The sequence below is a fragment of the Stigmatopora argus genome, chromosome 16 (assembly GCF_051989625.1).
Source record: "Stigmatopora argus isolate UIUO_Sarg chromosome 16, RoL_Sarg_1.0, whole genome shotgun sequence".
Taxonomy (NCBI): Eukaryota; Metazoa; Chordata; class Actinopteri; order Syngnathiformes; family Syngnathidae; genus Stigmatopora; species Stigmatopora argus.
The window spans coordinates 8,228,642-8,241,382 of record NC_135402.1 but is presented as its reverse complement, the minus strand read 5'-3'; the positions used below and the strand labels follow the sequence as shown (position 1 = coordinate 8,241,382).

General features: G+C 43.0%; 1 protein-coding gene across 4 annotated transcripts; it reads left to right on the top strand.

Annotated features, from left to right (window-relative positions):
• The first annotated feature begins 677 nt into the window (after positions 1–677).
• ogdhb (oxoglutarate dehydrogenase b) lies at positions 678–12,496 on the top strand. 4 transcript variants are annotated; one of them, XR_013305499.1, is made up of 23 exons: positions 678–843; positions 1,773–1,954; positions 2,678–2,827; positions 2,910–3,003; positions 4,654–4,769; positions 4,828–4,982; positions 5,092–5,238; positions 5,301–5,391; positions 5,456–5,635; positions 5,709–5,837; positions 5,924–6,103; positions 6,169–6,321; positions 7,014–7,116; positions 7,198–7,326; positions 7,996–8,146; positions 8,232–8,359; positions 8,508–8,686; positions 8,763–9,026; positions 9,246–9,318; positions 9,789–9,952; positions 10,448–10,602; positions 10,826–11,022; positions 12,022–12,496. XR_013305499.1 is itself a non-coding variant. In XM_077622544.1 (23 exons), exons 1-23 carry the CDS (start codon positions 783–785, stop codon positions 10,947–10,949), a joined length of 3,042 nt encoding a protein of 1,013 aa, XP_077478670.1. In that variant the 5' UTR covers positions 678–782; the 3' UTR covers positions 10,950–11,323. The 4 variants fall into 4 exon arrangements, 2 of the variants coding, with proteins under 2 accessions (XP_077478670.1, XP_077478669.1); XR_013305500.1 differs by lacking the exon at positions 12,022–12,496 and adding an exon at positions 11,738–11,803; XM_077622544.1 differs by lacking the exon at positions 12,022–12,496 and having other exon boundaries at positions 8,763–8,834; positions 8,901–9,026; positions 10,826–11,323.
• The last annotated feature ends 245 nt before the right edge of the window (positions 12,497–12,741 follow it).

Sequence of the window (12,741 nt, the reverse complement as noted above, 5' to 3'; positions counted from 1 at the left end):
AGACTTTGTCGCATTTGTGATGGCAATTACTGTCCGATTATATGGTTAACAATCGTTCTTCTGTTGTAAATGAACATTATTTCATCACATCCAATACATTTGAAGTTAGAGGCATTCCGACTTCAAATGGGTACCTATTGCTGTCACCTGCAGCCAATGAGTCCATGCTAATTTATGAACGATTTTAATTTTAAAAAGGACCCCCCTCTTCAATACAAAACAGTCCGGTACGTTTTTACATTATAGTGATGACGTTTTTACATGATAGCATCAAGTATAAACGTGATCATTATCTTGTTCATTACATGATACTATCATGTAAAATGTGATATAATTACTTCATGAATTAACACATCTTTTGCATGACGACATCATGTAAAAATGCAGTGACGATCATGGAGAAATGCAAAACTGGACTGTTTTGTTAAGGGGTGTAGTAATACCCTTATTAAAGATAAGTGTATTTTTTAAGAAAAAATACAATTAAAAAAACATTAAGATTTTTTTAGAATGTTAAATTGTTTAGCTGAAGCGCTCAATTTAATGTCCTATATTTAATATATATTAAGAAATACTATTTTTATGTACATCGGTCCGCCTCTAATGTCTAACGTGTGTATTTTTTGTAAAAGGCAAATTCAGGCAAATGGGGGAAAAGTGAAGAAAGGAGCAAAGAAGTAGAAATGTTCTAAAGTCATGTCATGAATTGACGACATAATGCTTGACCATCGACTTTAAAAAAAAGCTCGTATCTTGATTGGTGACGCCACAGTCAAACCCCCATGAGACGGGCGCAACGCACTCAAGCACGGGACGCCGCGGGATTCACACAAACACTCACAGGTAAGTACTACACGCTCGTAATTCAAAGTTAGCCTCATGTTACGTTATCAAAATATAACGTGACGTCAATGTCTTTGCTCAAGCGTTGGAACGCGTTTTAAGCACATTTCAGGACGCCTGCTTGGTTTTCACCATGTTTTTTTTACATTTGAATGTTTTGTGAGCACCTTAAAACATTTTAAAAGTTGATTTTTATCCCACCAATTGTTGGCAGACCTTTTAAACTCACAAGGTTCTTCTATTTATATTGCAGTTAGGCATTTGGTACATCACGTCAATTGGGCGATGTGACGTCATGTGGGGGCGGGGTCAAGGAAAAGTGACGTCCAATCAATCAATTTTGACAGTAGCCAAATGAATGTTCCAGTCAAACTGGATTGGAACTCTACTGCTGTCAATGGTAGTTAAACCAGGGTTGAAACGATTAATTGGCTAATTGAAATAAATCGCCTGTTTTGATAGTTTAGAAACTTTGTTGATCTCAAAATTCTCTAAAAAATAACTGATTTGCAAATGATGTTAAAAATGGGTGGAGAAACCATTTTTGAAATTTATTTTAAATATGAATAAAAGGAAATTATCTTATATTTTCATTTTTATCTTTTATTTGCTATTTTTATTTACAATTTGTTTTTATTGAACAAAAAAAGTAAGAGATAACAGAGTGTTCTGATTTTCAAATTCTGGATTTAATTAAAAACAAATGTAAAACAAGAAACAACAAAAGACTTTTGGACAATGGAAATGTATGTACTTATTTTTGGGGGGTGCATGATGTGAATGCACTTGATTTATTTAAGCAGGCCGCACAAAATGATGGTACGAGCCGGATCTGGCACCCGAGCCACTGTGGTTGGTGAAACTTTCAGTTAGGAAGGACGGACAAACTTTGGCTTTCTGAGTGATATTTTGTACCCTTTGATTGGCAGCATCCTTTTTACTGATGTATCACCTGATGATCTTGGCGGCGGCCGGGTTGCGACCCCTGGCAACCGTCTCACGGATCTCTGCTCGCATGCCACTCCGGAGAACCATTCTCAATGGCGCCAATGGAACCTACGTGGAGGAGATGTACCTGGCATGGTTGGAGGAGCCCTCTCGCGTACACAAGGTACAAACTACTCCAAAAGCATTCCTTGAACTCATTAACTGCCATTGACCAAGCTAAGCTTCCAATCCATTTCTACCGTGAGGGACAAATGACGTCTAACGCAGTCAATATAATTGAAATTTTCACAGCAAGTCCTCTGCCTTCATATGAATTGGACATCTGTATTTGTCAATGGCAATGATTTAACTGTGGGTCAGTTCTTCGTTAATTTTAGCATAATTTGGTGCATTTATGAGTCCTTTTTTAATTTTTGCTCACATTATGATGCATGTTGGGCATTAGTAGGTTATTTTATATTTTGAGTCACTTCCTTTTAATTTTGGGGGCTTCTAGGCACATTTATTCAAATTATAACCACCAATGAATCTTTGAGTTAATGGGAGTTGAATGTGCCATTGGAAATGAACAGGATCAATGAAAATATACAGGGACGTTTTTGTCAAATTTTGGCTGAACCATACAGCATTTTGAAAAATGTAAATGTTTTGCTATTGATAATCAATAGAAATGAAAACCTGTTTTGGCAAAATTATGAGCGTCAGGGGCAAAATTCAAACATTCTGTGTCGTGTGAATTTCTGCAACGTTTTAAAGTTGGAACAGTATGAATCGGTCAAAGGCTGTGAGTCGTGCGATGTGCAGAAATTGAAAGAAACATAGCAATTTTATATGTGGGAAGTTTTGCTGTCAAGTTAAGTCCAAGGCTGTTTTTTGTCCGGTGCAGTCATGGGACGCAGTATTCCGTAAAACCCACATGGCCCTCCGTACCCCGACGCCTCTCCAGCCGTCGAAGCTTCCGCCCAGTATGGAGACCGATGTGGAAAAAATGGTGGGAGATCATCTGGCGGTCCACACGCTTATACGCACTTACCAGGTACGGTGCATGACAGTAGTAAAAACAAGATTAATGGAAGGAGTCGTCGTTGGCTTTGCTAGAACGTGAAGTGTCATTACAGGTGCGAGGACATCACATTGCCAAGTTAGACCCTCTGGAAATCAGCTGCGTGGACTTGGATGACTCCCCATGTAGCATCGGTTTCCAAAAAGTTGGTGAGGGATCTGTTTATTTTGGATAATAGTCAAGCCGTTAGGGCTGGGGAACGATTACAAATGTTACTTGCCATTAAAAGCGTGAAAAGCGCATTACATTGTTTTGTTATACGCAAGATGCAATCGTAGTTCTACTAGTATTAGTATCAGTACTGATATGGCATTAAAATAGAAGAACTATTTGAGATCTAGATAAAGAAAAATGTGACCATCCCTCACTACAAAAAGGCCAATAATTGACTCCCTCCAAAAAGTTTCACCAAACCGGTAAAACTTGTTGCCAAATTCCCAGTTTGTGTCAGGCCGGGTTGTGAATCATATTGAACACCAAAATGTGTATTGAGTGCCAAAAAATAATTGGAGCACACAATGAAGAGTCTCTAATCTCCGTTCATGACTTTGTAGTGTTGGTACATTATCAAGTTGCAAAATAATGCAATTGGAATGAAACTAATAAACCCCAAAAATCGGTAGCTGTTGTAACACATTTGTTTAGGTAAATGTGTTGTTTTTCCCCATTTTGCTGAATCTCCTGCAAAACTCAGACGATCTCACTAATTATATGCTTTGAATATAATTTGTACTCATCACAAGCCTTCATTATCCTTTCACTGCAGGTAATTATTACTAATGGTAAGTGAAACAAGCTCTTTTAGTATGATCGTTTTTGCGAGTCCATGTGCTACATTTACATTTAGAATGTGTTCCCATGGACACAAAGCACTTTGGCCCCCTGTTTTCCATGCGAACAATAACACAATAAGACGATGAGCACGAAATGGTGTGTCTTAGTTTAACAATTGAGATTTCACTCCAGGTTTAAACAGTAGTGCAGGCTCACTGTGTCTTTTAGTATCACCGTGCTAGCCACCTGGTTATAGTCTTTGGATTGGAGAAACACAAGTCAAGGATAACACGTTTTCAATGTGTTTAGGTCTGGCATTTGCACAAGGTACCACTCTGATCTTCGTCATGATCCACCCCTAACTTTTTACACACGCATGTGCATGTGTAAGGGGGGGTGTAGTGCATGTTGCCTAGTCAGCATCGGGTCCATAGGTTGCTTATCAGCACCTGCTAGGATGAAGTACATTGACAGGGATGGGTGGAGCATAAGAAACAGGGGTGAAAGTCTAACGTACTTTTTAAAAAACACAAGTTGACTGACAGATCATCAAAACCTGGCCTCTTCCTCCCCCGCACTCTCTTCTTGCTGGCTGTGCAATTTTATTTTTTAATGGCAATGCACATGCACTGTTGTGATAAACACTAGGTAGCCTCAAGCCAGAAGACAGACAAACAGAAGCATTCCTGCTTTATAGTGCACCGATACCGATACTACGTCCCAATAAAATGATGTCCCCAGTAACGGGGAGTACTAAGAAATAATGCGGTGCAATTTGTACTTTGAGACAGTGCTGGAACTAATGTGAACAGGGCCAAGGTGCAATGAGTATCGACGGCCCCCTCTAATGGAGCGTTTAGTCTTGTTAGAGAGAAATGTGATTGGCTACCGCGGGATCACTTGGTAAATGTGCAGGTGGCTGAAGATGTGAAATTGTAAGCTTCCCGACTTTACTTGATATCTTCTGTGATCCGAACATTAGTGGATGCCATCTGCATTGTAATGAATCTGGACACCGCCTACAGGTTCTCCCGGTCTGGATCATTCCGACTTGGACAAGATTTTCCACCTTCCCAGAACCACATTCATTGGCGGCAACGAGGGCACTTTGACGCTCAGGGAGATCATTCGACGTCTGGAGGTAAAAACACCAACAGTGGGCACAGTAATGCCAGGTTACGGACTTCCCTGTGGTGTAGGAGGCATACTGCCAGCACATCGGAGTGGAGTATATGTTCATCAACGACGTACAGCAGTGCCAGTGGATCCGACAGAAATTTGAGACCCCGGGAATCCTGAAGTTCAGTGCAGAGGAGAAGCGGATCATGCTGAACAGGATGATCCAATCCACAAGGTGAACTGAGATCCTTGGAAGCACATTTTGTCAAAAACTGTGAGGTAATTTTAGACTCTGGCGTGATTAAGGCTGTATGAATGGACGTGACTTCTGCATCTCTTGACAGGTTTGAGGAGTTCCTCCAAAGAAAGTGGTCATCAGAGAAACGTTTCGGCTTGGAAGGATGCGAGTCACTCATCCCAGCCCTGAAGGCCATCATCGACAAGTCGAGCGCGAGCGGCGTGGAAAGCGTCATCATGGGAATGCCACACAGGTTTTGAAGGAAGTTCTTCAGTGGCTCTTCATGTGGTGTTTGACGCACATATTTGGCTCCAGAGGGAGGCTAAACGTTCTAGCCAACGTCATCCGCAAGGAACTGGACCAGATCTTCTGCCAGTTTGATCCAAAACTGGAGGCGACAGACGAGGTCTGCGACCGACGTCGTCAAGGACGGCGTCACCAAACTCGCCAAATCTGCCCCCTGCGCTCAGGGTTCCGGGGACGTCAAGTACCACCTGGGAATTTTCCACAAGAGGATGAATCGAATCACCAATAAGATGGTCAAGTTGTCACTCGTGGCCAACCCGTCCCATCTGGAGGCCGTGGACCCCGTGGTCCAGGGTAAGACGAAAGCCGAGCAGTTCTACAGCGGGGATGTGGAAGGCAAGAAGGTGGGTTCGGTCTTGCGTGCGGTCATCGCCGTCCAGTCAGACACCAATGCTATGTTGTGACCTTTTTCCCCAGGTGATGTCCATTCTTATTCACGGCGACGCCGCATTCGCCGGTCAGGGTATCGTCTACGAGACCTTCCACCTGTCCGACCTGCCGTCCTACACGACGCATGGCACCGTGCATGTGGTGGTCAACAACCAGGTGCCAGATTCTCACCCGGCCTCCGACCTTTCACGTTTACCGGGAGCCTCGGGGAGTTGTCAGCTGATAGGCGTGTTTGAGGACAGATTGGCTTCACCACGGATCCCAGGATGGCCCGGTCGTCCGCGTATCCCACTGACGTGGCTCGCGTGGTTAACGCGCCCATCTTCCACGTCAACGCCGACGATCCCGAGGCCGTCATGTACGTGTGCAACGTAGCGGCGGAATGGCGGAACACATTCCACAAAGATGTGGTGGTGGACCTGGTAGGTGACCTTTGTTTGCCAATAGTTTTCCTTCTCATGGGTTTCAAAATGCAAGTGCACTTCAGGTATGCTACCGGCGGAACGGCCACAACGAGATGGACGAGCCAATGTTCACGCAGCCGCTGATGTACAAGCAGATTAAAAAGCAAAAGAGCGTCCTGCAGAAGTTTGCGCAGAGCCTTATTGAAGAAAAAGTGGTCACCATGCAGGAGTACCAGGTAAACGTCTGACTTCTATTTGCATATTTCAGGTTTAAGCATTTTTAGGGCACACATTGAACTGCAGGCATTGATGGCATACTACCGTGCTTGGTTGAATCACAAATTTAGATTAATCGCAAAAACCATTCAACAGACTAACCTTATCTTGCCAATGATCATTTTTCAGTGCCACTGACGTGAATAGACGTCCGATCCATCTTGACTGCGATGGCAGCCGTTGATGGCTTCAGAGAGCATTGATTAATCAGAATAATCTATCAATTGAAGTCTTTCAATGCCTGATATATGTGGAGTATTCACAGTATGTGTTGTAGTGGCAGAAATTGGGTATTAACAACATGTAGTATTTTTAAAAAGTCCCATTGACAGTGGAAGACATCCAACCCGAAAAGAGTGAATGAATGTTTATTTAGCCATCCCAGTTAAAATGGATTGGCCATCAATGTGGCCAATGAGTTACCAAGGAAATGTAAAAATATTCTCCATTACCACGACTATCAAGAGTAGTGCAAAATCAAATGTATACCCTAAAAACAAAATTATAGGAACCTGTGAAAAGTCCAAAATAAATAAGTGAGTAGTGATACTTTTGCAATGAGATATCACATCCGGATAAAAACATTTCAGTACAGATACTGGATACTTTTTGATTTTTTTGACAAATTTACCAAAGTGTCTTTGTGTCTTAGGAGGAAGTGGCCAAATATGACAACATGTGTGAGAAGTCCTACGCTCGCTCCAAAGATGAGAAGATTTTGCACATCAAACACTGGCTGGACTCACCATGGCGTGGTAGAAGACCAACTGACCACGACACATGCAATATCATTGTTGATGTTGTTTCATTTATAAAGGTCTCCAATATGTTGCTAGATTTCTTCACTGAGGATGGACGTCCCAAAACCATGAGCTGTCCGTCCACCGGCCTTTCGGAGGATGAGCTTTGCCATATTGGAAAGGTGGCCGCCTCTGTCCCCATGGAAGACTTCACCATCCACTCAGGTACTCGCTTCTGCTCTTCATTTTCATCACGGCAAAAACATGAATCATCATTTTCAGGAGTCCTCTGTCCTTCAGTTCAGGCTGGGTTTGAAGTTTGAGTCTTGAAGTGATTAGAATAGTCTCTGTGTAGTATTTCAAGATGTCATGTCATGTTTCAGGCCTGAGTCAAGTTTAAGTTGAAGTGGTTTTAGGTCTTAACCCTTTATTGGCTAAGTTACTATTTTTAGGTTACATGTAGGTCACAATATTATCTTGTTTATATCTATTATTTAGTGTGTGTGGCCTATATGAGCCGTAATGGGATCTCCACATGAAAATAAATTAAAACAGAGAATATTCAGTTTTCCTCACTTTTTAAAAAGAGAGAAAAATAGAAAAATTCAATTTAAGACCCTAAAAAAGAAAATATTTTGGACAATTGACTATCAAAATAGATGACCATTCATTTGCTTATCGATCGGTAAATTAATGTTTATGGGGCCCAATGACGTTCTATGAAATTGGAATAACTGGCTGTGAATGCAATGCTATTGTAGGCGCTATATGTCCAATCAATTTTGGGGTGTCTGGATTTTAAGTAAAGAGTCAAGCAAATCAAGCTTGTATTTTGGTGCAAACCCTTTTAAGGTTCCAGGTTTGATTCAATTAGTGAGTCATGTGGAATTTCAGGGCTGAGCCGCATACTCAAAGGCCGAGCAGACATGGTGAATCAGCGCGTGTGCGACTGGTCGCTGGGCGAATACATGGCGTTGGGCTCTCTGCTCAAGCAAGGCATCCACGTTCGTTTGAGTGGTCAGGATGTAGAGAGGGGGACTTTCAGGTCAATGCACCAACAAACAGCGATAACATTCTGGCATAATTTCCTCCTGTCACCATCTCACCGCTTTGTTTCATTGACGCAACAGCCATCGGCATCACGTCCTTCACGACCAAAACGTGGACAAGAAGATTTGCATCCCGATGAACCACATCTCCAGCGACCAGGCCACGTACACCGTCTGCAACAGCTCGCTGTCGGAATACGGGGTCCTAGGTGAGTGAGGCTTGCGCTTCTGTTTCAAACCCTGAGGCCCTAAATTCTGAGCACAACTTGGGTATCACTTGGGATACTGGGTTTCGGTACTCAACCTTACACATTGACCTGGACCTCTGCTTTTATTTTCCCTCCTGCATGCGCTCAGGTTTCGAATTAGGCTTCGCCATGGCCAGCCCCGACGCGTTGGTTCTATGGGAGGCTCAGTTCGGAGACTTCCACAACACGGCTCAGTGCATCATTGACCAGTTCGTCAGCTCGGGTCAAGCCAAATGGGTACGGCAGAACGGCATTGTGTTGCTGCTTCCCCACGGCATGGAGGGAATGGTATGTTCCTACGCAACGCTTTGTTTATATAATCCCATATACTTTCCGTAACATGATTCATAACGTTGGTCGTCAGGGTCCCGAGCACTCGTCGGCCCGCCCCGAAAGATTTCTCCAGATGTGCAACGACGACCCCGACGTGCTTCCGGTGAGTTTGTCTCAACGCTTGCTGGCTTTGGCGAGTCTCAACCGTCATTTTGCTGGACTTCCGCAGAAGCAGCATGGTGAGTTTGCCGTTCAGCAGCTGTATGATTGCAACTGGATTGTTGTCAACTGCTCCACACCTGCCAATTACTTCCACGTTCTTCGCCGACAGATCCTGTTACCCTTCAGAAAACCGGTCAGTGCCCACAAATGTGCTAGGCAGAGAGTTATAAAAACTTTATTATAGCTTCGTGTATTACCTTATGTTTGTCTTAGCTCCTCCCCTCGCTCAACCATGCCAAGTGCGCAGGCCCAAGCTTTGGTGCAGCCGCACCCTTAGCACCTTCCCAAGCTCAGCCCTTGCATGTGATATCTTTGTAAATATCACCCTAAAACTCATCTTCTCTCACAACAGCTGATTGTATTCACGCCAAAGTCGCTTTTGCGCCACCCAGAGGCTCGATCCAGTTTTGACCTCATGGTGTCAGGTCAGTAGTACAATTTTACAACACTTTCCATGTGATTGATGGACGTCTATTGTTGACAGTGGCACTGAAAAAGTTAAGAGAAAATATTTCATTATTATTCCTCGTTTAGATTTTTTATTCATGTACATTTTTGTTAGAAAAAATAAAAAGGGTAGAAAACTAGAAATATTTTCTTTTATACATTATATAATATCTTTTCTCATTTCTCATATAAATTGTATATATATTTGATTTTAGCTGGAAACATGAAGTCAATACACATGATTTACTTTTGTGGGTCATGCATTATGATGTGGTGGGCCATATTTAGGTGAGTTAATAACACCCGACTAGTCGCTAATCAGCCATTTTGTGTCAGTGCCATTAGATAAACATAACTTTATAGTCAATGGAGCATTTGCTTTGAAGTAGCTATAAATTGCTCAATTATCATTCAATTTTCAAACGGATTGGTCTTCTATAAATGACAGGAACCCACTTTCGGCGTGTGATACCCGATGAGGGTCCGGCGTCCGCCCGGCCCAGCGACGTGAAGCGACTCGTATTCTGCACTGGAAAAATTTTCTACGAACTGCGTCGCGAGCGTGCCACTCGGGACCTGGATGCCGTCGTGGCGTTGGTCCGTGTGGAGCAGGTACATATATTAATTAGTTTGGGGAGGGGTTGCCAAAAAGTACTAATCAGTTATTTAATAATGATTCCATAAGAAAGTGTTTTATTTACGATACTTTCGTTCAACATTTAGTTATCTCAATTATAATGACACTTTTTATTATTGTATCTAATTTAGAAAAAAAGGAATGAATAAGTGTTATTATGAATGAATGAAAAAATGAATAAAAATTTAAATAAATTCTCTTTATGATCCTCAATAGCACCCTCAAGTTATTTTGGGGGGATTAAATTGCATAGTTGTAATTAACTAATTTATTGCCATTGACATATATAGGCATCCAAATAGAGTGAGGGTTAGTTCATTTTAAGCAACATTGGCTAAGCAAGAACTATAGTTAATGTGTTCATTCGCCCCTCTATAGAGGTCAAAGTGCCCTATAAAGGCTTAAACTTTGTTTTGATTTTTCATCATCTCTTGATTTGGTTGCATTCTAAACATGACTTTTTGCCGCAGCTGTCTCCCTTCCCGTTTGATCTGGTGCGAACTGAAATGGAGCGCTACGCCCAGGCGGACGTGGTCTGGTGTCAGGAAGAGCACAAGAATCAGGGATACTACGACTACATTAAGCCCCGAATGCAGACCACCGTTGGCCACTCACGACCAATTTGGTAAGGCAGCTCTGCCCCATTATCTAATGCAGTGGTTCTTAACCTGGGTTCGATCGAACGCTGGGGGTTCGGTGAGTCGGTCTCAGGGGTTCGGTGGATCTTCTGATTACAGCCCATCAAATACACTCTTTTAAAAAATGTCATAGTATTTAACGCATTGCCTGCCATTGACATTGAGGAATATCTATCTGGCTAATTTGAACCACTGTTGGTTGTGTTTCAGGTATGCTGGGCGCGATCCCGCAGCCGCCCCGGCGACGGGAAACAAGCAAACTCACCTGACGGAGCTGCAACGCCTCCTCAACTGCACCTTTGACCTGGGCAGCTTCTCGGAAAACCACCGTTGACCTCTTCCAATGACTTTCAACTAATGAGGAGGTGCCGTGACATTGCTGTGAACCTGCTAAATAACCCAATGAAGTAGGTTCAAGCTAACACATAATGTGAAGTGCTATAGGCAGGCTAAAATAAATTAGCATATATTTTCCGATGGTTTGTGTTCCATAAAAAGTAAATTAATTTTTAATGTTTTAATTTAATTTCTCAGGGATTTTATTGTCTTCGATACCAATGTTTTAGAATACCTCACGGGCCGATCATTTTGCCATGCGTCAAACAAACACAATATATGTTTTCAATGTGAAGACAAGTGAATGTCAGCTATTTATTTTGGATGTTGTGGACTTGGCATCACCCAAATAAAAATGATTGGTAAATGTCACTTGACACGCCTCTTAAATCCTCTCCGGATTCCTGAGCTGGTCAGATTGGGGCTATTTTTATTGTAGACAGTAGAGGGCAGCATAAAGCAAGTTGATGCCCTTCAACCAAGTACCGTAGCAACAAAAAATACAAAACAAAAAGACAAACAAAAAATGGTTAAACTCCATAACTCATTGGTTTCTATTGAGAAATATCATTTAAAAAGATAACACAAAGACATGAAACACTCAACATGAACAAAAAAACAGCTTTAATAATGCATAAAAACAACAACAGCAAAAACAGCCAGGCACTATTTAGATTTTGGGATGTAGTATTTTGTACTCTTTCAGCAGCATTGACGATGATAGACGTCCAATTGTCTGGCATCCAAACATCCTTCTTCTGTGACTTTCAATCTGTTTATCACTAGTCGGCGTCCACTCCATTTGCTCTTGGCAGAACGAACGTTCCTTCGCTGCCACCCTCCCAGTTCAAATGGATTGGCCGTCAAAGTAAAAAGGTCAGTTAAAGGTCTGGTTGTCTTTCTCATGATGGTCATGATGTCCCTGGAGGTCATTGATATGTTGAGTCCCCACATGTTGACTTTTGCTTTCTTACCCCCTTCCCTGGCCTCCTTGTAACCTTTCCTCCTATTCTGTGGCTCACTTCCTCCCCTCCCCCCCTCGCAGTCAGTCGTGTTGTGTGTTATTCTAGGTCACGAGCAGCAGCCATTTCCCTGGAATGTGCCGCCGCTCGCCAAAACCTCCCCGGTGGAATGCAGTCACGCACACCGACACAAAGAAGAGCAGGAAGCAGGCGTGTGCAGCGGTCGCCACGGCAACCGGCTGCTCAAGGCGTGTGCGCAGATGCCGTGCGTGCGCTTCCACGCCACAAATGTGCAACAATCCTCCCCGAATCGTCCTCCCTTTCCCTGGCGGAGGTTCAGTCCAGTAAGTGGACCCTCCCGACTCACCCCCCCCTCCTCACGCCGTGTTGAAAGTGACATTGTGTAATGACTGCAGTAGGTCGCCACTATGCGGCAGGTCGTAAGGGGGGGAGGGGGCTGATATGATAGCGTGGAGAAGAAAATGAAGAAATGGGAAATCTCTGCACCTGTTTCCACGGCAACCCAGCTCTGGAAAAACACCGATGGGTTGCGACATCGGACACGCGCTGACACTCACACATCCTTGCGAAAACACATTTTTGGACGACAAATGTGTAAAAAAAAAAAGCTTCATCTTAATGACTGCCATTGACGCCCACAGATGTCAAATCCATTTGAAAGGGAACAGACGGCATATAATGATCAGGTTTCGCTGCCACTGTCGGCAGTGCAAATCTGATTCGTTTGGACGGCTTGACTCCCAACAACTTGTCTTAGTTTTTGAAAGATTAATGCCATTACAACATTAGAAATGTTATTGACCAGTA

What these genes read in the sequence shown, in the direction of transcription:
- ogdhb (XM_077622543.1), top strand. Translation starts at nt 783, where the DNA reads ATGAGACGGGCGCAACGCACTCAAGCACGGGACGCCGCGGGATTCACA. An exon ending in CATCGGTTTCCAAAAAGTTG is followed by an intron (nt 3,004 to 4,653) that starts GTGAGGGATCTG and finishes CACCGCCTACAG; the next exon opens with GTTCTCCCGGTCTGGATCAT. An exon ending in CCCACGGCATGGAGGGAATG is followed by an intron (nt 8,687 to 8,762) that starts GTATGTTCCTAC and finishes GTTGGTCGTCAG; the next exon opens with GGTCCCGAGCACTCGTCGGC.